The sequence below is a fragment of the Schistocerca americana genome, chromosome 2 (assembly GCF_021461395.2).
Source record: "Schistocerca americana isolate TAMUIC-IGC-003095 chromosome 2, iqSchAmer2.1, whole genome shotgun sequence".
NCBI classification, from domain to species: Eukaryota; Metazoa; Arthropoda; class Insecta; order Orthoptera; family Acrididae; genus Schistocerca; species Schistocerca americana.
The window spans coordinates 387,246,771-387,272,647 of record NC_060120.1 but is presented as its reverse complement, the minus strand read 5'-3'; the positions used below and the strand labels follow the sequence as shown (position 1 = coordinate 387,272,647).

The window sequence follows — 25,877 nt, the reverse complement described above, 5'->3', positions numbered from 1 at the left end:
GTTAGCCTTACCAACACCCTCTGCAAGCTCCTCGATCGCCTGGCTGAGTCGGCAGCTGTTTTGGATACTTAAATCCTGCGACCTTTTGTCATGAGCTCAAGGTGGTTTTCGCTATGGTCGCTCTATGGTGGATAACTTGGTCCATCTGGAGTCTCCTATCCGGTCAGCTTTTGCCCATCGGCGAAACCTCATTGCAGTCTTCTTTGACCATAATTGCATAAAGCCTAAGACATCATCTGGTGGCACCACATTCTCACCACCCTTCACAAATGGGGCCTTCGTGGCTCTCTGCCTGTTTTTATCTGTAACTTTCTTTGTTGTTGCTCTTTCTTGGTCCAAGTTGGTTCCTCCTATGGCACTTCCCATTAGCAAGAAAACAGAGTTCCACAAGGTTCCATGGTGAGTGTCCGTCTCTTTCTCGTCGCCATTAATGGTCTTGTGGTGGCTGCTGGGCCACCAGTGTCCCCCCTCTTTGTATGCTGCCGATTTTTGTATCTACGTCGCTTCCTCCGCCATGGGCGCTGCCGAACGCCGTCTACAGGGGTAAATCTACTGGGAACAATATTTGGCTCTCTCCCATGGCTTTTTTTGCAGTGGCTAAGTCGTGTGTCGCGCATTTCTGCCATCGCTGTACAGTTTATCCCCATCCGGACCTGTTCCTTGCCGGCTGATCTCTCGATGTGGTGGACACCCATTGCTTCTTGGTTCTGATGGCTCCCTCATCTTCACTAGCTGAAGACGACGTGCTGGTTACATCTCAATGTTCTTAGATGTCTGTGCAATACCACCTGGGGTGCAGACCGCTCTATTCTCCTGCAATTGTACAAAGCGTTGGCCCAGTCCCATTTAGGCTATGGGAGTCCTGTCTATGGTTCTGTGTCACTTTCGATATTGCAGATACTAGACCCCAACCACCATTGAAGGGTAAGAATTGCGACTGGTGCCTTGTGTACTAGATCCATGATTAGCCTTCTTGCAGAGGCAGGGATTCCACTGCTGTGAGTTTTGCGCCAACAGCTGATGTCTTAAGTGCTCCACATTCGATGCACCCCAGAGCACCCTAATTGTCTCCTTCATCCAGACATAGAGATAAATGTCCCATGGAGGCGGCCACGATACGAACTTACCATGGCTGCCCACATTCAGTCGCTCTTCTCTGAGCTACAACACTTCTCTTTACCGCCTCTTTCCTCCACTCATGTTGTGTATCTCGTCACAGCTCTGTCTTGATCTGTCCATCAGTTCAAACGATTCTGTCCCTTGAGAGGCCCTTTGCCACCAAGGTGCTTTTGGTGTTTGCATTTTGGGCATGTCTTCTGCTTTATGGCGGACCCTCTGTGTAGTGACTGTAGGACACCCACTCCATGATGGAAGTGCGTATGTTCCACCACCTGTGTGTGTTGTCATGACTGCCACAACCATCACTCGCTGGATTGCCCAGCTCAGGCTCAGGCTCACCAAAAATGAGACTCCATCCAGTGTCACTTAAGCTTTTGCCTCAGTTACAGCCTTTCCCTTGTCCTACATCTTCCTTACCCCAGCCCCATCTCCCTCTCCCCTCCCCTGCAGTTCCCACGAAATCCCATCAGGGAGCTGCTACCCCTCCCTGGCTGGAAAAGTGTCCCCCTTCTGCAGCACCTGCTCATAAGGTTCCACCCCCCCCCTCCCCCTGTAACCCCCGTTCCCAGTGTCTCTCAGGCTGGAAGCCTACTATTACAACTTGGCCACCAGATCCACCATCTGTGTGCCTCAAGGTCGCCCCCCACTCTTTTGACTCCAGATCATGCAGAAGCCTGTACTCCCTCTGTGCCCTGCCCCCCTCCTCCACTGGAGGAGGAGGAGGAGGAGGAGGAGGAGGAGGAAGAGGACGACAAACTAATGGCCCAAGACAAGTCCCACAAGGTGCCTCCATAGGTGCCATCTCCCCGTTGCTACCCATGCCTGAAATTTTACTTACGGGTGTCACCCCATCCTTGTCGGTGACGACCACTGACGAGCGACATGACCCCTTCTCAGCTTCTTTGTCTAACCTGGACTCAAGCTACAGGATCATGCAGTGGAATTGCAACAGTTACCATCGTCACCTACCGGAAATACGATGTCTTGTTTCCTCCTATCCTCGGTTCTGTCTTGCTCTTCAAGAAACTCGCTTTGGTGGTGACCACTCGCCAGTATTTCGTGGTTATCAGGCGCTCTATCGTAACCATGCTGGCCCCAGGAGCCCTATTTTGAATCTTTCCACCATTTTTGTCGATCGGTTCGGTACGCGAGAGCACTGAACGGTATTTTCGAAGGAGAGCCCCAACATTCTGTAAGAATTTCGGAAGCGATGTCTAACGATCCTAAAGAACCGAAAAGTTGTCAGTTCTCCTTGCGCAAACCAATAAAAAGCAATCTGTCTCAGATCCGCGCATGCGCACTTCAGCGCCACAGTAGTACGAACTCGAAGCGGCTAGCAGCCGACACGAGCACGTTATTCTGCACAGTACCGTGTTAACCACACTACAGTATGTAATACTGATCAAATTTCGCTGACCACGTGCTTCCATGAATGCATGATAGCGATAGATAGACTGTGTTCTGGAAACAACAATAAGTCACATTGTCATTTTATTCTCATTCACACCGACGTCTTGTGTAGTACCACATTGGGCATCTATAGAAACACCCCAAAAATTCTTTACTTCTGTTTTCCGTCGTGCCTTAGTTGCTTCAAAATTCATGGAGGTACGTTCCGTCTATGCAAATAATTGAAGGCGGTTTGTTTATTCCCTTTACGCGTTTCGCTTATTTTATTCGTGATGATGCTTCAAAAATAAACGAAGCGAAATGCGTATGGGAATAAACTGCCTTCAGTTAGTAGCATAGACGGAACACACCTCCACTAACCCGAAAAATTGTCAAAGAATAAGATGATGCATAGAATGTGGTTGTAGCTCGCTCCTTGAGTGCCAAATGATGAAGTAGCCTACTCCATTATATGATACATCGATTTGGTTCATAAAAACAAAATTTAAAAAAATGGCCTTTCAGAGAGCGAGTGGCGAGTGCAGCTATAGAAGTTCGTTGTCGTTTATAACAGGCATCTGATGAATCAAAATGTTTCATATATGGTAGTATAGTCTAAAATATTATAGTGGGGATCTTTCATCTCTGTCGAATATTGTTAAGGATTTGATCGGAGATAAATACTTCTGACAAGCAAGAGTATGTGCTCTTAGATTCCTGTCTGACCACACTCTCGCCAAATCGCTACGTATTCCGAACAAACTGGTTAATTGTGAAAAAAAAGGTATAAATGTCAGTTGTTTCACGCACAGCAATTTCACCTTTCATTTCTTAGACATATAGAAGTCACGAAATCGAAGATACGTGTTACTGAGAAAGCGCGCTCTTACGTGTAAATAACGAATATTTCAGAAAAATGCTTAACTCTGACCTTTGACGAAGTCTCAAAATGTGTTACAAACACGGAGAGAGGGAAAAGAATATTTTGATATCACACTGTATGCGAGCACACTATCTTCGTCACGGCAGTTCGTTGCCTTAGCTACTGCAGCTCGTATGTTTTCTGCACTTAACTCTGTATAAGACGGCAGAAAGAAGCAGGCTGACTTAGTTGTCAAATGACTTGGGCGTGAGCCGTAAATGCATGAACTTTTGGAAAGATTCCTCTATCAGGCTTCAGAAAATTCCTTTTCACTGTTACTTACGTTCTAAACACGTTTCGATACTTACTAAGTAAACCATTTGTGGAAGAAACTACGTGAAGTCACTAGTGATTTCAGCTAACACTCACGTGATATATGTAAGCGGAGTCGACCTTACCAAATTAAATGATTTTTAAACTCTTATTTACGTAAAAATAACAAGTGTTTTGTGAGAATATTGACCGAAACTTTCATTCACAGTAACAACAATACAAACCATATTTCTGACAAAGGAAAAGAGTCTATTGAGAGCGCATTTTCCACCCAGATCCGTCTTGGTGATTCTTCAGTAACACAGTCACTAAATAAGAAGCTGAAACAGTACAATATGTTTAAAATAACAAATTGTAGGTGTAAATAAACTACACCGAACTGAACGAGAGGGCCATACCGAAATTCAAAACCTCTCGGTACAATTGTCGAAAATCAGGCAGGAGGACGTATAGGTATCAGGTCTCAGAAGCTTACTGAATAGGAACTTCGGATAAAGAACCGAAAATGACGTCACTACTGATGTTAACCTACTGCACTGATCGGTATGAACGATACAGAATAGGGCCACAGGGTAGCATCTGGTCGAGTTTGCACTTGGGTTAGCTCTGATGTCATTAGTGAGTGGATCCCCCTTTGTACCAACCTGGAAGCAGTAGTGGTTAGAGTGCAAACGACTCTGATAGTCACTGTGTACAATGTCTACCTTCCTCCAGGTAGGCCAGTTCCTTACGTTGAACTGTATACCTTCACGCAACAACTCCCGCCTCTTTTTCTCTTCCTTGGGAACTTCAATGCCCACCACCCACTGCAGGGAGAATGCCACTTCAATGGGTAGGGATCTCCAATTGACCAACTTATTACAGACCTTGTCCCCTCAATGATGGTTCCACTATCCACTTCAATGCCGCCATGGTACCTTCACTGCTATCGATCTCACGATCTCCTCCCCTGCTCTCATGGTTTCCCTACACTGGCCATTGCATGATCGTGTCAGTGACCCCCTTCTGGTGATCCTATAGATCCCTTGCCGCCCCCAGGCAGACAGGCACTCACATTGGGCAATCTGCATGGCCAATTGGCCTTTATATACATCTGACATGCACTTAAACACATCCCTCTCGAGTTGTATTGATGCAGTCGTGCAAGACACATGACACCATTCTTCATCCCCCCTGCGGGTCCGAGGTAAGAATAGGCCCGAGGTATTCCTGCCTGTCGTAAGAGGCGACTAAAAGGAGTTTCAACCGCTTCGGCCTTCCATGTGATGGTCCCCCTTGGGGTTTGACCTCCATTTTTCAAAATTCTACATAAGTACGAGCCTTTTGGGGAAGGACGCCTTACGTGGTGTACCACTGGTCCTCAGTGCACTAAGACCTTGGCACTCAGCGTTGTACCGGCGTTGTAACCATACCCATTATTCCTCAAATTGGTCCTAAACGCCTCCATCTGCACCTACGATCATGATGGACTTTCCATGGCACCAGAAATCCAGCACGGTAGCCAGCCCGTTGTGGTGGGGTCGTCATGTACCCTCTAGGTTGTAGCCCCCTGACAACACAAGGATCGTACTGCCGATACCTGAGCTGCACCCTCCCCACGTCGGCCAAGGAGTAGATGCCAGTCTCCTTGGGGCATCAGGACTCCCGGCAACGGTCATCCTGCCAGGTGGCCCTTGCTGAGGCTGGGTGGCGCCCGTGGGGAGAGCCCCTGGTCGGAGTGGGTGGTATCAGGGCGGACGTTTCGCAGATGAAACGTCAACACGTATCAGGTCACTCTGCGGCAGAGTCTTTCAAAAGGAAAGGTACTGTTTCTAGTTCTGGTTCTCCTGCCCTTTCCCCCTTGGCCACTCCCTGGGAGGAGGGACAGGCCCGCCGGCTTGGGGCGAAGTACTTCCCCTGCTATTTGGTCTGTTCTCGAACCGATGGGGGGACGTTCGCCACCTCCAAGCCCATGTTCTTTGTTCAGCACATTGAGAACATCTTACGGGAAATCGAGGCTCTTAGTAAAATGCGTTCGGGGTCCGTTCTTATAAAGACCACCTCCGCCACACAGTCGGCGGCGCTCCAAACGTGCGACCGCCTAGGGGACATCCCAGTGTCCATTGTCCCGCATCTGGCACTAAATAGGACGCAGGGGGTTATTTTTCATCGGGACCTCCTGCTGCAATCTGATGAGGAGCTCAGGGCCAACCTGGAGCGCCGTGGCGTGCATTTCGTCCGGCGAGTCCAGCGCGGCCCCAAAGACCGTCGCATCGACACCGGGGCCTTTATCCTCACCTTCGAGGGGGACGTTCTCCTGTAGAAGGTAAAGGTGATGTGCTACCGGTGCGGCGTGCGACCTTATGTCCCACCTCCTATGCGCTGTTTTCGGTGTTTGCGCTTTGGGAACGTGTCGTCACGGTGTGAGGCTGAGCCCCTTTGTGGCGATTGTGGACGTCCTCTTCGTGAGGAACATACATTCACCCCACCACCTCAGTGCGTCAATTGTCCTGGCATCCACTCGCCTAGATCCTCAGACTGCCTCGCATATCAGAAGGAGAAGAAGATAAAAGAACTCAAAACTTTGGATCGGCTCTCTTATTCTGAGGCCAGGAAGAAGTATGACCGCCTCCATTCCGTGCCGTTGACCACTTCGTTTGCCTCAGTTGTGTCCACTCCTTCCACGGTATCCTCACCCTTATCCTGTCCCCCCTCCGCCTCCTCCCCCCATCCGGGGTCTCTGCCTCCACCTCCCAAATCCCTCCCTTCCAAATCCTCCTCCCCCGTGGCCCCCGTCCCCTCTGTCCCGGGGGCCACCCTTCCTCCTCCTCCTCCTCCTCCTCCTCCTCCTCCTCCTCCTCCTCCTCCCCGCCGCCTGAGAAGCGATCCTCTTCTCAGACGTCCATCGGGGAAACGTTCCGGACCCCAGCTTCCGAGGCCCGGCGTTCCAAAACGGACCCCGCGCGTGAGGACTTTCTTCGGGTCGAGCCCACCATCCCTGTGCCTCCTCGGACTTCCAAGAAGGCCTCCAAGAAGTACTCTCTATCCCCCTCTCCACCCCGGCGCGTTTCGTCTGACGCTCCATCCGTGAGTCGCTGCTCCCGGCTGTCTTCAGTTTCGCCGGGACGCTCTGCTGCCAGGCGCTCAGCTGGCCTCTCGTCGGCGAATGATGCTGCCCATCCTACGCAACCCAGGAACGCGGCCGCAGCTGGCGACGACTCGATGGAACAGGATCCGCCTCCCGCCGATTGCAGCATTGTTCCCTTGAAACCTGGCCCTCCGCGGCCGTCGAGGTGACCAGCTCTTCACCCGTTTCATTCCCCCTTTTTTTTTCTGACTAGCGATGGCTTTGTTACATTGGAACATCAGAGGTATTCGATCTAATCGGGAGAAATTACAACTGCTCCTCCGCCTGCACTGTCCGCTCGTCCTAGGTCTCTAGGAAACCAAGTTGCGCCCGACTGACCGTATTGCCTTTACCCACTATACCTCGGAGCGGTATGACCTCACACCTGTGGACAGTATCCCAGCTCATGGTGAGGTCATGTTGCTCGTTCGGGACGATGACTATTACCATCCCATCCTATTGACCACCCCACTCCAAGCAATAGCTGTCCGCATTACTCTTTCTGCTTTTACTTTTTCAGTTTGTACCATCTACACTCCATCGTCATCTGCTGTTAGTCGGGCTGACATGATGCACCTGATCGTTCAGCTTCCCCCGCCGTTTTTATTGTTTGGCGACTTCAATGCCCATCTACCCCTTTGGGGCTCTCCTGCATCCTGTCAAAGAGGCTCACTCTTGGCGGATGTCTTCAACCATCCCAATCATGTCTGCCTGTATACTGGCGCCCCAACTTTCCTCTCGGACTCTACTCATACCTACTCCCACTTGGACCTCTCGATTTGTTCTACCACTATTGCCCCTCGGTTTGAGTGGTATGTCCTTTCTGACACCTATTCGAGCGACTACTTCCCCTGTGTCGTTCGTCTCCTGCACCACACCCCATCCCCACGTCCTTCGAGCTGGAACATACCAAAAGCTGACTGGGGACTTTACTCCTTCCTGGCGACCTTTCCGGACCACGATTTTCTCAGTTGTGACAGTCAGGTCGAATACCTCACGGCTGTTATCATCAATGCTGCCGAACGTTCTATTCCTCGTACTACCTCTTCTTCACGTCGCGTTTCCGTCCCCTGGTGGAACGAGGCTTGTAGAGACGCTATCCGTGCTCGACGACGTGCTTTACGCACCTTTCGCCGCCATCCTACATTGGCGAATTGTATTGGATACAAACGACTCCGAGCGCAATGCCGTAGAGTCATCAAAGACAGCAAAAAAGCTTGTTGGGCCTCTTTCACCAGCTCCTTTAGTAGTTTTACTCCCTCTTCTGTCGTATGGGGTGGCCTGCGCCGGCTGTCGGGCATTAAGGCCCATTCCTCGGTACCTGGCCTGACGTCAGGTAATGAGTTCCTCGTTGATCCTGTGGCTGTCTCCAACGCCTTCGGCCGGTTTTTCGAAGAGGTTTCAAGCTCCGCCCATTACCACCCTGCCTTCCTTCCCAGGAAAGAGGCAGAAGAGGCTCGGCGACCTTCCTTCCACTCGCTGAATCTGGAAACTTATAATGCCCCCTTTACTATGCGGGAACTCGAACGTGCGCTTTCAGTGTCCCGGTCCTCTGCTCCGGGGCCAGGTGCCATTCACGTTCAGATGCTGGCACACCTTTCTCCGGCGGGCAAAAGCTTCCTTCTTCAAACCTACAATCGCGTCTCGACCGAAGGTCAGGTCCCCATGCGTTGGCGTGACGCCGTCGTTGTTCCTATACCCAAACCCGGGAAGGATAGACACCTTCCTTCTAGTTACCGCGCCATTTCTCTTACAAGCTGTGTCTGTAAGGTGATGCAGCGCATGGATCATGCTCAGTTAGTTTGGATTCTTAAATCTCGATGGCTGCTTACCAATGTCCAATGCGGCTTTCGTCGCCGCCGCTCCGCTGTTGACCACCTTGTGACCTTGTCGACATTCATCATGAACAACATTTTGCAAAGGCGCCAAACGGTAGCCATGTTCTTCGATTTGGAGAAGGCTCATGATACCTATTGGAGAGGAGGTATCCTCCGCACTATGCACAGGTGTGGCCTACGCGGTCGCCTGCCCCTTTTTATTGATTCCTTTTTAACGGATCGAAAGTTTAGGGTACGTGTGGTTTCCGTATTGTCCGACGTCTTCCTCCAGGAGAACGGAGTGCCTCAGGGCTCTGTCTTGAGCGTAGCCCTTTTTGCCATCGCGATCAATCCAATTATGGATTGCATTCCACCTAATGTCTCAGGCTCTCTCTTTGTCGATGACTTCGCGATCTACTGCAGTGCCCAGAGAACATGCCTCCTGGAGCGCTGCCTTCAGCGTTGTCTAGACAGCCTATACTCATGGAGCGTGGCAAATGGCTTCCGGTTCTCTGAAGAGAAGACGGTTTGTATCAACTTTTGGCGATATAAAGCGTTCCTTCCGCCATCCTTACATCTCGGTCCCGTGTTCTCCCATTCATGGAAACAATAAAGTTTCTAGGGCTCACGTTGGACAGGAAACTGTGTTGGTCTCCACATATCTCTTATTTGGCGGCCCGTTGTACACGTTCCCTTAATGTCCTTAGAGTTCTTAGTGGTTCATCTTGGGGAGCGGATTGCACTGTCCTGCTTCGCTTGTATCGGTCCATAGTCCGATCGAAGCTGGATTATGGGAGCTTCGTCTACTCGTCTGCTCGGCCATCCCTCTTACGCCATCTCAACTCCATCCACGATCGGGGGTTGCGTCTTGCGACCGTAGCCTTCTACACTAGTCCTGTTGAGTCTTTATGCTGAAGCTGCCGAATTACGATTGACCTACCGGCGCGACGTACTGCCGGCTGTCGTCTATGCCCGACCACCCCTCTTACCAGTCCTTCTTCGCCGATTCTCTCGACCGTCAGTACGGGTTGTATGTGTCTGCCCTGCTGCCCCCCCGGAGTCCGCTTCCGTCGCCTGCATCGACAATTGGATTTTACCCTCCCTACCACCTTCAGAGAGGGTGAGAGCCCGACACCACCTTGGCTCCAGGCTCCGGTTCATATTTATCTCGACCTCAGCTCACTCCCGAAGGAGGGTACTGTGGCTGCAGTGTATTGCTCACGGTTTGTCGAACTTCGTGCTCGAATTGCTGGTCACACCTTTATTTACACCGATGGCTCCAAAACTGACGATGGTGTCGGCTGTGCGTTTGTCGTCGGGGCCGCCACCTTTAAATACTGGCTCCTCGACCAATGTTCGAGCTTTACGGCCGAGCTTTTTGCTCTCCATCAGTTTGTTCAGTATGCCTGCCGCCACCGCCATTCATCGTATGTACACTGCTCTGACTCACTCAGTGCTGTTCAGAGCCTTGGAGCTCCCTATCCAATCCATCCCTTGATTCAATGGATACAGCAGTCCCTCCATTCTTTCGCTGATAATGGTTCTCCTGTCAGCTTTCTGTGGGTTCCCAGACATGTAGGAGTGCCTGGGAATGAGGCTGCGGATGCTGCAGCCAAGGCTGCAGTCCTCCTGCCTTGGCCAGCCTCCCATTGTGTCCCATCATCTGACGTTCATGGGGATGTTGGTAAGAGGCTTGTGTCGTTGTGGTGGGATGCTTGGTCATCCCTCCAAGGAAACAAGCTCCCGGCAATAAAACCGCTCCCAACTGCTTGGACAACCTCCTCCCGACCATCTCGGCGAGAGGAGGTCCTTCTGACCAGGTTGTGGATTGGGCATTGCCGGTTTAGCCACCGCTACCTGCTGTCCGGTGACCCAGCCCCGCAGTGCCCTTGTGGTCAGGCATTAACAGTGCGCCATGTTTTATTGTCGTGTCCCCGCTTTAGTCAGTCTCGTGTTGTCCTGTCACTGCCATCTACTTTACCGGATATTTTAGCTGATGACGCTCGAGCAGCTGCTCGTGTTGTGCATTTTATAACTTTGACAGGCTTGTCCGAAGACATCTAACAATTTTACTTATTTTATCTGCATCTTTGTCAAGCCTTTCTGGTGTCCCCCCCTCCCCTTGAGTTTTACTAGATTCCATGTGCTCTAATAACTGTGACTGGGCGCTAATGACCTCAGTAGTTGAGCGCCCTTAAACCCCACCAAAAATAAAAAAACATTCTTCATACTGCTGGCGCTGCCGACCACCTATTCATAGGGCCCCTTAATCGTCGATCTGTACTGTGGTGGACCAAGGATATAGCAGTCACTGTCCAGGAAGGCCAACAGACGCTGCAGCGATATAAACGATACCCTTCATGGACCAACCACGTCGCTTTTAAGTATATGTTAAGGCCAGTTACCTTATTGAGCACAGTAAAAAGGAGTGCTAGGAGCACTGTTTCTTTCTCCCCAGAAAGAAACAGTGCAGTGAATACCACTTCATTGCAGGTTTGGTCCAAGCTCCATAGCCTTCTGGGCCGCTAGCAGCAGTCAACTTGCAAAGGTCTTCGCCTCCAAGGTGCTCTGTGCACTGATCCATTAGGCCTTGCAGCACACCTCGCAACACACTTTGCAATGCCATTGGCGCACTCTTCCTATCCTGCAACTTTCCTCCAGCAGAAATGCAGAGTTGAAAAGACCCACCTCTGTATCAACCCACACCACGCTGAATGCTATAATGAACCCTTCAATGAATGGGACTTTTTGCAGGCTCTCACCTCTTCACTATTAGCCTGACGAATGTACATTGTAAACTGCTCGAGAGGATGGTTAGCTTCAGATTATGTTGGGCGCTCGAATTTCGGGGCCTTTTGCTTCTGTATTAGTGTGGCTTGCAGGAAGAACGATCTCTGATTGATCTGTAACTCAGAGTGAAAACAGAAATCTGACAAGTTTTTACTAACCACCGGCACCTTGTTGCGATCTTTGACCTACGTAAGGCATATGACATGGCTTAGCGCCATCACATTTCAGTTACCGTCAATGACTGGGGCTTTCGTGGCCCCTATCAGATTTTTATCCCCGAGTTTTTATCTCGCCAGCCCTTGTGAGTTCGAGTTGGCACTTCACTCAGTGCCCCTTAGATTCAGGAGAACGGTATCCCACATGGTTCTGTGTTGTCACACTCTTCCTCATAGCGATCTATGGGCCTGTGGTTACTCCAGCGTTGTACTTTGGCGATTTTTATATCTAGTGCAGCTACCACTTGGTTGAATCTGCTGAGAGCCAGCTCCAAGGCACCATCCAACACGCCTCTGCGTGGCCCATCTCCCATAGCTTACAGTTTTCTCTCTCCAAAACGCGGGTTATGCATTTTTGTCATCGACCCACAGTACAATCTGATACAGAACTTTAAATGATCAGATTTTGTAGCAGTCTCTCGTTTCTTGGGTCTCATTTTTTCTAAAAAGCTGATGCGGCTGCCTCACATTTGCCACCTGAAAACTATGTGCATGCAGAAGCTTAATGCTCTCCACCTCCTGGCCCACATATCTCAGGGTGCAGACTGTAACACTCATCATCTTAAACATCCTGTAGTCTCGTCCAGACTAGATTGTGGTAAGGTTTAAGGCTCAGCAGCTCCTTTCACTTAGCAAATACTTGATCCTGTTCACCATTGCAGGGGCGTCTGTCTATTAGTGCCCCTTCTTGATAAACGATGGAGCCAGCTACTGGTTCCTTACACAATCGCCATTCGCCAATTCCCTGACCATCTTGTGTACTCTGTCCTCTCTGCAAACGAGAGATGTCTACCTCCTGATAAACACCTACAGGTTGGGATTGCTGGTTGGACTGCATTGGAATGCGCCCTGTGTATTTACTACCCCCCCCCCCCCTCGGTGAGTGCCTAGACAACAGATTAGGCTTGACCTCTTCCAGGGTCCTAAGATCTCTGTCGCCCCTATGGTTTCCCGGCGTCTTGTCTGTCCCATCCTTGCAGGGTTCCACCATGTTAAACACTGATAGTTGTAAGGCTACAGATTTGTCGGAATACAATTTCACCGCTTTCATGTCTCCTGGTTTAGAGCACCATTTATTGCCGGAATCATGTAATGTGTTCACAACAGAGCTCATAGCCGTTAACAGGGCCCTCCATTTTGTCACGCAGCCTCCCTCCAGTTCTTAGTATGCACCAACTCACTTAATAGCCTGCAGGCTATAGACCAAAGCTAATGTTGTCACCCTGACAGAATTAGAATGTCACCGGTAAACCTCAAGCTTTTCATTTTCTGTTCCTGAAATTACTTCTCCAAATTTATATTTGGCTTCCTTGATAGCTTTCTCAATATACATATGGAATAACATCGGGTGTAGGCTATAGCCCTCTCTCTCTCACGTTTCTGAACCACTGCTTCCCTTTCACTTACCTCGACTATAACAGCCGTCTGGTTTCTGCCTAAGTTAAATATAACATTCCACACGATTTGTTTTACCCCTGCTATCTTCAGACTTTGAGTCTGTATTTGAATCGACATTGCCATTGTTAACATAAATCCATGTTTCTGGTTTTCCTGCTAAAGTGACTAAGGGCCGTCTAATCTTGCTTACAGTGAAAAGCTAGCGAACTGTGCAAGCACTCGGACAGATGACACAGAGGACGGGATGCTTGGGATACTAACACAATTTTTCTTCTGCAGGCAGCTTCCAACATGAGTGTAATTTCACTATTGTCCAAAGAAGAATGCCACAAGATCGTAAAGAGGTACTTGTCGATAGACAGCTTCGAACTGAAATCTTTCGCACTGTCTCCACTGTGTACCCAAATCACAGGTTTCATGGGCGATCACATGAAGTTGCATGTAACGTTGTCACTAGGGGACAAAGATGCCACAGCCATCAAATTGCAGTTCTTCGTGAAGTCGTTGCCTCTCAACGTCTACAGAAGGAGTTTCACGATGTCCACTCTGGCCTACCAGAAGGAGGTGCTGTTCTACGGCGACTTCCTGTGGAAAGTGAAGAAACACCTGCGCTGCGCGGCGCAAGAGGCGGCTTCTACGTGCCTGGCCACCGTCCCGCGATGCTACTACCTGCGGCTGGACTTGCTCGTGCTGGAGGACCTGTCGTTGACCGGTTTCCGCATGCTGGACCCCTTGGTGCCGCTGAGCCTCCCCCAGGCCGAGTGCGTGCTGAAGGCGCTGGCGCGGTTCCACGCCGCCTCGCTCGTGTTCGAGGAGCGCGAGGGCCGGCTGCTGGCCGACGCCTACCCGCTGCTGCTGGAGGAGACTCTGTTCCGGAAGGAGCCGAGGTTTCCCCCGTACGTCGCTCAGGTTTCCTGCGTCCGCATGGCGCACGTTCTGCTGGATCTCGTCCCTCGCTTCGGGCGCGGCACGCCTCACAATGAGCAGTTACGCAGTCACCTCGAGCCCGCTATGCAAGAAATTTATAAATTCCTCAAGCCAAGTGATAAGTAAGTTCTCATGAGGAAGATGTCAGCATAAATCCTTCAAACAGCATATTTGTGAATTTTCACTACTGGCCATTAAAATCGCTACACCACGAAGACGACGTGCTACAGATACGAAATTTAACCGACAGGAAGAAGATGCTGTGATATGCAAATGATTAGCTTTTCAGAGCATTCACACAAGGTTGGCGCCGTTGGCGACACCTACAACGTGCTGACATGAGGAAAGTTTCCAACCTATTTCTCATACACAAACAGCAGTTGACCGATGTTGTCCGGTGAAACGTTGTGTTGTTGTGATGCCTCGTGGAACGAGGAGAAATACGTACCATCACGTTTCCGACTTTGATAAAGGTCGGATTGTAGCCTATCGCGATTGCGGTTTATCGTATCGCGACATTGCTGCTCGCGTTGGTCGAGATCCAATGACTTAGCAGAGTACGGAATCGGTAGGTTCAGGGGGGTAGTACGGAACGCCGTGCTGGATCCCAACGGCCTCGTATCCTAGCAGTCGAGATGACCGGCATCTTCTCCGCATGGCTGTAACGGATCGTGCACGAGCGCCTGCGATGGTGTATTCAACGACGAACCTGGGTGCACGAATAGCAAAACGTAATTTTTTTTCGGATGAATCCAGGTTCTGTTTACAGCATCATGGTGGTCGCATCCGTGTTTGGTGACATCGCGGTGAACACACATTGGAAGCGTGTATTCGTCATCGCCATACTGGCGTATCACCCGGCGTGATGGTATGGGGTGCCATTGGTTACACGTCTGTCACCTCTTGTTCGCATTGACGGCACTTCGAACAGTGGACGTTACATTTCAGATGTGTTACGACCCGTGGCTCTACCCTTCTCGTTCCACAGCTGCTCACGCTAGCCACGGGACCACTGCGCTCCTGAGCTCACATTGTCCTTGATGTTGCCTATCTTGCGCATGGACTACTCAGTTTGTATATTTTGCTTATTTTTTCATAGTTCCACACAACTTCTTCCTGTTTTCTCGATTGATCAGTGTTCAGTTTTTCAAGGCCTATCCACTGTGCCAACTTATACCTAAATCTGAGGGGGGTGCGATGGGGAGGTTCCCTTGTCAGCAGGATAATGCACGACCGCGTGTTGCAGGTCGTGTACGGGCCTTTCTGGATACAGAAAACGTTAGACTGCCGCTCTGGCCAGCACATTCTCCAGATCTCCCACCAATTGAAAAAGTCTGGTGAATGATGGCCGAGCAACTGGCTCGTCACAATACGCCAGTCACTACTCTTGATGAACTGTGGTATCGTGTTGAAGCTGCATGGGCAGCTGTACCTGTACACGCCATCCAAGTTCTGTTTGACTCAATGCCCAGGCGTATCAAGGCCGTTATTACCGCCAGAGTTGGTTGTTCTGGGTACTGATTTCTCAGGATCTATGCACCCAAATTGCGTGAAAATGTAATCACATGTCATTTCTAGTATATTTGTCTAATGAATACCCGTTTATCATCTGCATTTCTTCTTGGTGTAGCAATTTTAATGGTCATTACTGTAGTTAACTTACTTTGGAAGTTTCGTTTTGCCTTAGATAACGTTAACTGGAATATTGGCAGTTGTCGTTGGCATTGCTGCTACGTACACTGCAACTGTACCACTGTTATTCAATAAGCAAGTTGCCCATCACTCAAGAAATAGTCCAAGCATTTTAAAGATGGGAGGGCTTATGATCGAAGTATTAAGTGGCTATCATATTGTAAACATCCACACCTCTAGCTGTATTCATTTGTTTAGTAGCGTTTATAAATTAAGGTAATCGGATATCATTTATTGAGAGGATGGACTACTTCGTCACAATTACTTGTAAACCCTTATTGTTCAGATTTCGGTAAGCATGCTTAACATTTTCAGATGTGTGAATGTCATACCATGTGAAATTACAGGGAGAGGAATTTAATTATGAAACGGATGGACTGTAACAGGAAAACGGTGTTAAAACACATCTCCATAAAAGGTTCTTACACCAGTTGTCCAAGTACTCTTTCTGAAAATTAGCAGGTATGTGAGGGATGAGACGAAAGGTACATCGGCAAGTTAACGTTAAACCCATAATATACATAGTAATTCACCGAATGCTCGTGTGCCATACCGCGCGGTAGTGTTCACTTCATTGCAGCCAGGGCACCGCTAGACACCAGGTGGTGGCCGCTACCGGCCGAAAAGTTGACAACTGGCACCGAAAGGTGTAGCTAGTGTATTCCAGTACGTGTTACTTCATTATTTATGTCTTTTAACTACCTCCTGATTCTTGATACGTGTCGATAACAGCTACTTACACGAATCTTTCGCAATTACTGTAAAATAGTTACTAAAATAGAAACTACGAATTACGTTCACTTGCCCAAGTGCGGTTGTTAGAAGCTGCTTACGTGTTTGGTAAAGTTTCTGCAGACTGTTGGCCAATAATTTGCTGTGTGACAATGTTTAATTTATAAAAATCTACAGGCATAACGGTAAAATTAGTAAAATTACGAAAATTATTAAAAAAATATTCAGAAGTAAAGTTAGGAGTTGTGGGCTTCCACTGCGTTACGTGGACAGCAAGCTACACTGCGGATGACAACCTAAGTAATCTCCGCGTGTGCAAATAATAAAATAGTGATAGTGGGTGACATAATTAACGTAGTAACAGTTACACAATGTGACTGCCTATACCAGTCACGATCTGTGCCTACGTTGTACTCCAGAGGTGTGCTAATTAAGAAATACTCACCACGATGATATTAGTGGAAGGACTAAAGTCATTTAACACGTTACACCAATCTAAAAACAAAAACTCCAGCCGCAATTCCTGCCATCATTTGTTGCTACAGAAGAAAACGCGCAAAACGCCCATTATCCTGAAAGGCGTACAAATGACTTTAAATCAGTAGCAGTACGAACATATAACTGAACTGCCAGCATGTAGAGATGAGATTGCATGAGGCTATTGTTGTCGGTTAAACAGCTCCTGCCACCAAATTTAATATTGAAACCAGTATCAGTAATGAAGATTTAAAAGCGTTCTTGGCCAAGAAATTATTTTTTTCTGGAGTAATCATTGTAGGTCGTCCCCTCTTAACTCAAGATCAGTAAACTAATGGATACCATTTCGTATGGGAGAGGTAAATAATCCACACTCAGGTAACCGAGGAAAGGTTAAGAGCTGTGGTTCTATCAAAATTACCCGTCCGTCTTAAGATTCTAACATAGCTTGCTTTCCATTGCAAATTCCATGAATCGTAGGAGGCACATCGTTTGTATGCAGTAATTATGATCAGCAATTCTTGTAGTTCATCACTGTTTACTGGTAAATTTCAAACATGAGTCGGCCCTCACACTCTCTTTTCTGCCGTTTTATTCCTAAATTCACGGATGGTTGAACTGGTCATCAGTTTCCAAATAAAGCTTATACTTTACTCTTGGAGCAGGGACAGCGTCGTTTTGTTTGGGACCTCTCTTCGTCTTCTCTGTCTGGGACGCAATTACCGCTCCCCCATGGAAAGACCGCCCCCCCCCCTTTTTCCAGTTCTTAGATTCGGTCTCACTTTTTGCCTTTTACTGTGTTTTAACTTCATTATTTTATAACTTGAATCCCCTGACTGGATCCGTCCACTTTCAGCGGACCCTCTTTCTTCTGTGACTAACTTCGGAACTGCGGGACTGACGACCTCGCCGTTTGGTCCCATAAACCCTCACAATCAACTAATCATTACTGCCGTTTCGAAATTTCCCCCATGAGAATTACAGGGTTCCACCTAAACTTTAGCCCTCCACAGCGGGCTCACCAGTCTTTGGTGGGTTTGTACTTGCCTACCACGGGGCCCAAGCCTTTGCAGCATTTTTACCCTTCGATGCTGCATGTCTATCCTCGTGATATTCTTTTTCCCCCTCACTTTGACAACATGTCAGGGGTGTTATTGGGAATGTTATGTATTCTGTCGCTGGCGTAAGAACAGTCTCAACTTTGTTTTATGCTTCATTTTCCTTACTTCGTTTCCCTTCTCCTCTCGTTCCTCCGCTTCGGCGTTTGATGTTCCTCATTGTCTCCTTCCTCCTGTGCTCTCCTGAAGGCCGGCCCATGCGTGTGATGCGTAGCAGGTGACTGGATAAGGCGTAATTCCCTGCCCCGGGTCGACAGGTAGGGTTTGCATGTACCCCCGGGTATAGGCCAGGCACAGGGAGAGGTGATGGCCTAAGCTGTAACCTTCCCAAATTGGCGATTGGTCCCTGTCAGGTGTTCAGGAGGTGTGACCTGAGGTGTGAACAATCACCTAAAGCAGGTGTGTCCCCTTGTACAGGGGCCCCCAGTTGGAAGGAGTGCAGCATCGGAGACCTTGGCAATGATGGGGATTTCCTCGCAATGAGTTAAGTATTCCCACCCAACGCTACAAAACGTAAATGTAATGAGGCTAATGGTCGAAAGACCTTTCCCACTGCGCCACGGTTCCTCATGGTCTCACATACCGAAGATGGTCAGTCCTTCACTACGGTAAACCTGTTTATTATTCAGAAATGTGTTGATGCAATTGCTGGCCCAGTGAAACCCTGCTCTCGGCTGCAGAATGGCACTTTGCTTTTGAAGACCACTTCTGATCCTCAAGCACAACTGCTTGCTGCCTCACTTCTTCACAGCTAAACCGTTCGTGTCGAGGCCCATAGAACTCTGAATTCTTCCCATGGTGTAATTTACACCAGGCTGCTCGACGGTCTGACTGAGGCTGAAATCCAATCAGGGCGTCATTGCTGTCCATCTTCTAATGGAAAAAAGATAGATTCCTCCTTAGTGCCCACCTGTACTCTTTCTCACCTTTGATAGTGGTTCTTCTGTCAAAGATTAAAGCAGGGTGTGAAATTATCACAGTCCAGCCATACATTCCGAACCTGATGCGCTGCTACCAGTATCATAGTTTCAACCACACTAGTCGTCTTGTCGACACCCAGCCAAATGTCACCTGTGGTAGGGATGCGCCCGAGGGCGATTGTACTCCACCTTCTCCTTGCTGCATCAACTGCAAAGGCAGCCATGCCGCCTCCTCTCGGGATTGTCCCATGTATCTTGATGAGGGGCTGTTGAAGAGATCTGGGTAAAGGAAAAAGTGCCTTACCCAGTCACTCGCAAGTTACTGGCTAGTCGCAAACCCTGCGTTCTCCCTTCTGGTACCTAAAGTTCTGTTCTTGTTGCCCCCTGGCTCCATGAAGAACATAGCGATGCAGACGTGTGACCTCCAAATCAGCGCTGAGGTTCTGAAATCACCCAGTGTCAAGGTACCCCCGTCCAGCTGTGCAACAAGCCATCAAACTCTCGACTCAAGGGGCGAAGCCACCAGCTACACAACTGGTAGTCCGGAAAGGACAGGAGTAGTACTCCTGTGAAGACTTACCCCGTTTCCCCAGTCAAAAACACCAGTCTTCGTCTAACTGGAAAGGCTCGAAGTAGTCTACCAAAGGCAAACGGTCTTCTTCGCCAACTCTGAGGTCCTCTTCCATGGTGTCGCCACCTGATACCTTAGCCCAGCTGGCCTCTGTTGCCAGTGCGCACCAACTACATTTTTTTCAGCGTTGGACTCCACACACCAACTGCACAAGCAAGCCGATACTTCTTTGGACCCCATGGAGCAGGATCCTCCTGCTTCTGTGCCCTGCAGTAGCGACTCCTTCCCCAGCTATCACTTAGTAGCTGCCAAGGTGACACCCCTATATTTCTTCCTCATTATGACTCTCCTCCAATGCAACGTTCGCAGACTTTGATCCCACAAAGAGGATTTACAGCTGCTCTTAGCATCGCAGCGTCCCCTTGTACTCTGCCTTCAGAAAACGAAATTGCGCCCTCATGACCGCTTTGAGCTTCTGCATTTCTCTCGAATTCAATTTGACCTTCCCCCTGAGGTCGGCATTCCGTCTCGTGGGGGCATCATGCTGCTCATACAGGATGACATTCATAGTCAGCCCATCTCCCTGACTACCAATCTTCAAGCTGTTGCAGTTCGCCGTTTCCTTCCCCTCTGTACCATTTATGTCCCTCCGTCATTTTCTGCCACAAGGGCAAACATTCTTCAGCTTATGGGGTAGCTCTCACCCCCATTTTTGTTACTCATTGACTTTAATGCAAATCATCCCCTTCGGGGTTTTCCCAGGGCCTGTGAGAGAGGTACCCCCTTGGCTGACCTTCTTAACCAACTTAACCTCTTCTGCCTTAACACTGTTGCACCCACTTTCCTTTCCAACTCCACACCTTACCAACTATTACCATTTGGACTTACCCTTTTGCACTGCCTAGCTTGCCCATAATCTTGAGTGGTCCATTCTTTCTGACAACTAATCGAGCGACCATTTCTCACGTGCTGTCCGTTTGCTGACTCCTACACCATCTGCGTGCACTCCCAAATGGCAGCTTACTAAGGCTGACTGACAGCTTTACTCCTCCCTGGTGACCTTCGAAGAACAAGATTTCCCCAGTTGTGATGAACAGGTGGACTACCTCATCTTTATCCTCACAGCTGCAGAATGTCCCATTCCTCGCACTTCCTCTTTACCAAATCATGTCCCAGTCCCTTGGTGGACTGAGGTATGCCGCAACGCAATTCGCTCACAGAGACGTGCTCTCCGTGTTTTTGAGTCATCCTACGATGGTGAACATTCATTATAAACAGATGCGTGCAAAGTGTCGTCACGTTCATCAGGATACCAAAAGAGCTAGCAGGATTTCATTCACTAGTTCTTCTAAAAGCTCTAACCCCTCTTCTGTCATGTGGGCCAACCTCCAACGGGTCTCTGGGACAAAGATCCATTCGCCAATTTCCGACCTGACAGTAGTTGACGTTGTCATCGTGGACCCTCTTGATATCTCGAATACCTTGGTTCGCCATTTTGCGGCAGTGTCGAGCCCACAATCACCCTGCCTTGCTCCATCGGAAACGAGCGGAGCCGGCTCACACGGTACCCTTCTCTTAGACTCGTGATTGCTACAATGCCGCCTTCCCTATGATGGGAGGCTAAATCATTCTCTGTTCATCCCGATCCTCTGCCCCAGGGAGAGACGCTGTCAACATTCAAATGTTGCAGCACTATTCTCTTGCGGGCAAGCACTTTCTGCTTAACACATACAACCGCATCTGAGCAGAGGGCACGTTTCCCAGACGCTGGCGTGAAGCCACAGTCATACTCTGACCTAAGCCCGGTAAGGACAAAAACCTTCCTTCTAGCTATCACCCCATCTCTTACCAGCTGCGTTTGCAAGGTGATGGAACATATGAATCATGCCTGGCTGGTATGTTGGCTCGAGTCTCGCAATTTACTGATGAATGTACAGTGTGGCTTTAGAGTGCGACGTTTTGCAATTGACCATCTTGTTACTTTGTCCACCCATGACATTAATGGTTTTCTGCGGAAATCCCACACATTGGCCGCGTTTCTCGATTGGGCGAAGGCCTAAGACACCACCTGGAGAACTCTTATCCTCCATACTGTTTACATGTGGGGCTTCTGTGGCCGCCTGCCCTGTTTCCTTCAGGCATTTTTAAAACACTGAGTTTTCAAGGTGCGTGTGGGTTCTGCTTTGTCGGATTCCTTCAACCAGGAAAACAGTGTGCCTCAGAGTTCCGTCCTGAGCGTCGTCCTCTTTTCTATCGCCATTAAGCGTATAGTGGCCTGTCTCCCGCTGGGAATCTCCAGCTCCCTTTTTGTTGACGATTTTGCGATCTATTGCAGTTCTCCACGGACCTGTCTCACTAAGCAGCGTCTTCAGCGATGCCTTGATCGTCTTTAGTCCTGGAGCATCGACATTATCCATCGCTTTTCTACTGACAATATCGTCTGTATGAATTTCTGGGGCGCAAATGGTTTCTACCACCATCTTTACATCTTGGGCCTGTTACCCCCTCCGTTCGTTGAAACTACGAAATTCCTGGGCCCATTGCTCGATAGGAGACTCTCTTGGTCCTCCCATGTGTCTTACCTGGCAGCCCACTGTACGCAGTTCCTCAATGGTACTTCCTGGGTGCTGATCGAACCACTCTCCTCCGTTTGTACCAGTCCCTTGTCCGTTAGAAACTCGAGGAGTATGGTTGATTTGTTCATGCGTCTGCATGTCAAAAAAATGTTACACACACACACACACACACACACACACACACACACACACACACACACACACACACGCGCGCGCGCGCCCGAGGGAGGACTCTAACCTCCGCCGGGATCAGCCGTACAGTCAATGACTGCAGCGCCTTAGACCACTCGGCTAATCCCGCGCGGCGTCTGCATGTCCCTCCCTCTTACGTCGTCTCAACACTATCCACCATCGTGACGTCCATTTGGCCATGAGCGCCTTTTACACTAGCCCAGTTGAGACTGTAAGCTAAAGCTGCTGAACCACCACTGTCCTACCGCCGTGACTTTCTCTTCAGCAGGTATGCACGCCGTTTGTCTGCCATACGTGGCCACACATCTTACGCCACCTTCTTCAGTGGTTCCTTCGATTGCCAGTATGAGGCGCGTCTCTGTTCTCTGTTCCCTCCTGGAGTCCACTTTCGGCACTTGGTACGGTGGCTCCACTTCACACTACCTGCAACTTTCTTGGTAAGTGTGAACCCTTCACCACTTTGACTTCATGAAGCGGCCCGTGTTAACTTTGGCCTTCATTTGCTTCCTAAGGACACCATTCCAGCCTCGGTCTATCACCTTCAGTTCCACGACTTTCCCAAGTAATTTCGTGATAGTATCTTTGTATACACTGATGGCCCGCGGACTGACTGTGGGGTTGGATGTGCATTCGTCATTGGCACGAGTATCTTTAGATATCGGCTTCCGGCAAACTGCTCAATATTTACAGCCGAGCTCTTCACCCTGTATCAGGCCACGGAGTACATCCGACGACACAGCCTTTCCAGTTGTCCTATGATGAGACTCACTCAGTGCCCTTCAAAGTCTATGTGCGCTGTAGACCACCCATTCCTTAGTGCATCTGGTCCAGGGAAACTCACTTGCTCACTCTTCGTGGAGCCAGTGTGATGCTTCTGTGGGTTCCTGATCATGCCGGTCTGCCAGGAAACTAGGCTGCTGACGCTGCTGCCAAGGCTGCAGTCCTCATACCTCAGCCAGCAAGGTCATATGTTCCCTCCAATGATCTGTGTTGCAGTCTGTCAGGAGGTAGGACGGGTGGGGGTGGCAGAGCGGTTGTAGGCGCTACAGTATGGAACCGCGCGACCGCTACGGTCGCAGGTTCGAATACTGCCTCGAGTTAGGTTTAAGTAGTTCTAGGGGACTGATGACCTCAGAAGTTAAGTCCCATTAATGCTCAGAGCGATTTGAACCATTTGTCAGGAGGTAGTGTCCATTTGGCATCGCCAATGGTCCTCCCTTCACGGGAATAAGCTCAGGATTAATAAGCATCTCCCAGCGGCTTGGACGACATCCTCTCGGCCCTCCCGTTGGGAGGAGGTCATTTTATTCATCATTTGATAGGTGGCGCTACCCCACCACTTCTTACTCTTTGCGCCCAGTTTTCAACTGTCCGTCACTTCCTGATGGAGTATCCATTTTTAACTGTTTACGTTCCCGCTTAGGTTTGTCGTCTGATTTATTCGCCGTTTTAGCATATGACGCACCGGCTGTCAACAGTTTTACTTTTTATTCGCCAAAGCATTATGGCTAAGGCCATTTCATTTCTAGTTTTGGACCTCCGTATCATTTGGTGTCTTTCTTTCTTTTTTTTCCGCCCTTTCTCCAAGTGCCCGTTTTTAGCTTTCTTGTATTCTGTCAGTAGGGACTGACGTATAGTCGTTTTTTACCATGTCTTCTGTAGTTCTGACTTCAGTGTGTATGACCTCAGTTGTTTTTTGCGCCCTAAAGCAAAACAAAACCAACCTTGGTATTAGACGTTCTGTTTTTCAGTACGCACACATGACTTAATTTTAAACCTTTGACCTACTTAAATCCGAATGCATTTTCATTAAAAATCTCTTCCCCCAACATTCTTTGATTTGCGCTCTTCTTACCACAATTGGACATCTTACCTCCCATCAACTGTTCTCATTTTTTAATTCATTAGACTTGTGTATCTCTCTCTGTATTGATTCTGCCTACGTTCCTTGCAACGGGATTTATTAGCTCACCATACCAACCTCAACTGGCTCTGAAAACGTAAGCATGATCGATTCTACTCACTTTGTCGGCACAGTCTCCAACGAATGTCTGCCTCCTAAAGGAACTGGACCTTGAGTGATGGGAATAGGCTTACAGTATGCAACAATAGGCATTATTCACACCGGATCGCCCGTAGCATCGCCATAAAGTGTGAGGTAGGGGTTCGGCATATGACAGCTTATGTCCACTTCACATTACTATCCTTCGACGTTTCTCAGTTCGGGAATTTTCACCGCCAATAAGACACGACTGATGACTTACACTTCATAACCGCCCTGTGGTAAGTTGGCGATTTCTTACCGACCAATGACTTAACGTCACAAAAATAGTTTGTTGACATTGTCGACCAGGAGATACGCGATCCGTTGGAAAATGAAAACACAGTACTTAAATCACTTTGTGACAGATAATCATTAGTTGTTCGGACGTTCATGTGGTGATCTCGGTTACAAAATTATGTAAATACTGATAGTGTCAGTTACTAAATTGTGACAGCATTACGCCTGCGTTTTTTGACCATCGGTCAATTACAGCGGCCATGAACGACATATAGTTGCTTTTAATTATGTCTTGCATGGATGTTGTCATTTTGAGAAAGATTTTAACAATGAGTGAATAGTAGCACCAACACTAATCAAGAATGTTTTACAATCTGAAGGTGGCTTACTTGCTACCCGAAACACATAATCAATGAAAAATAAGGCTTCATTTGCCATCTTGACTTCATGGGTTTTCAGTCTCTGACGTGAGTCAATCCTAAAAATGTTTTTGCTTCTCGTGAACCTGTCAGAATCTGTGTACCCACAAATTACAGTCATTGACTCCATTGACGTGCATGTTCCACCTATTCCAATGTTCCCTTAAAACTGATAAGTTAATAGCATGTCGTTGTCATGAAGTTTCCTTGTCAAAGGTCCTGTGGCGTAACCCTCTATTTTGTACACAACTTCAGACCTGTCTTACCCTGAGACGTTGTTCCATGCAGTTACTGAAAACTCAGTTCGTGGCTCCCACCAGGGGGTTACAGTTCTTTCAGGAGTTCGTGCGTGGCGAACATCGACTTTGAGCTATTACAGCCCATTCTTCCTTCCTCGACTGCATTTCCTTCACCGTGACACCCTCACTCCTTTCCAGCTGCTCCCTCCTTCCAATATCTCGGTGTTCTATGTCGACCTGCCTACCCATCTGGTTCTCTGTATTCCTTGCTGTTTTGTTCTTCTTGGCTTTTCTTTCATCTCTGTCGCTGCTTTTGGTCCCCGTGGCGTTTGACCTCCACTTCTAAGTTTTCTTTCCTTAGTGTGAGCAATTTGGGAAAGAACTCCATCCCTAACATCTACGGCGTGGACTCCCCTGCCCCCTTTCTTCCCCAACATAGCGCGCCCCCCTCCCCCCCCTATGCCTCACTACCTCACCAGCATGTGTTGCCAGTCTGTGGTGGGGCTTTTATGTACCCATCTTGCTTAGCTCCTTGACAACACAGGCACCCACTACTGACAACTGAGCTGTTGCCTCCTCATATATACCAAGGAGTGGTTGCTTGTCTTCCTGGAGCATTGGAGCTCCCGAAAGTGGCTGCTGTGCCAGATAGCCCTCGATGTGGCTGGGTAGTGCCCATGGAAAGAGCCCGTGATAGGAATGGG

General features: G+C 48.9%; 1 protein-coding gene across 1 annotated transcript in view; it reads left to right on the top strand.

The window, feature by feature from the left end:
* Nucleotides 1-13,566: 13,566 nt before the first annotated feature.
* Nucleotides 13,567-25,877, top strand: part of LOC124594042 — a 58,239-nt gene continuing 45,928 nt past the window's right edge. Inside the window, exon 1 of the mRNA XM_047132393.1 lies at nucleotides 13,567-14,078. Coding sequence (XP_046988349.1) covers nucleotides 13,567-14,078 — 512 coding nt within the window. The remainder of the gene's footprint in view (nucleotides 14,079-25,877) is intronic.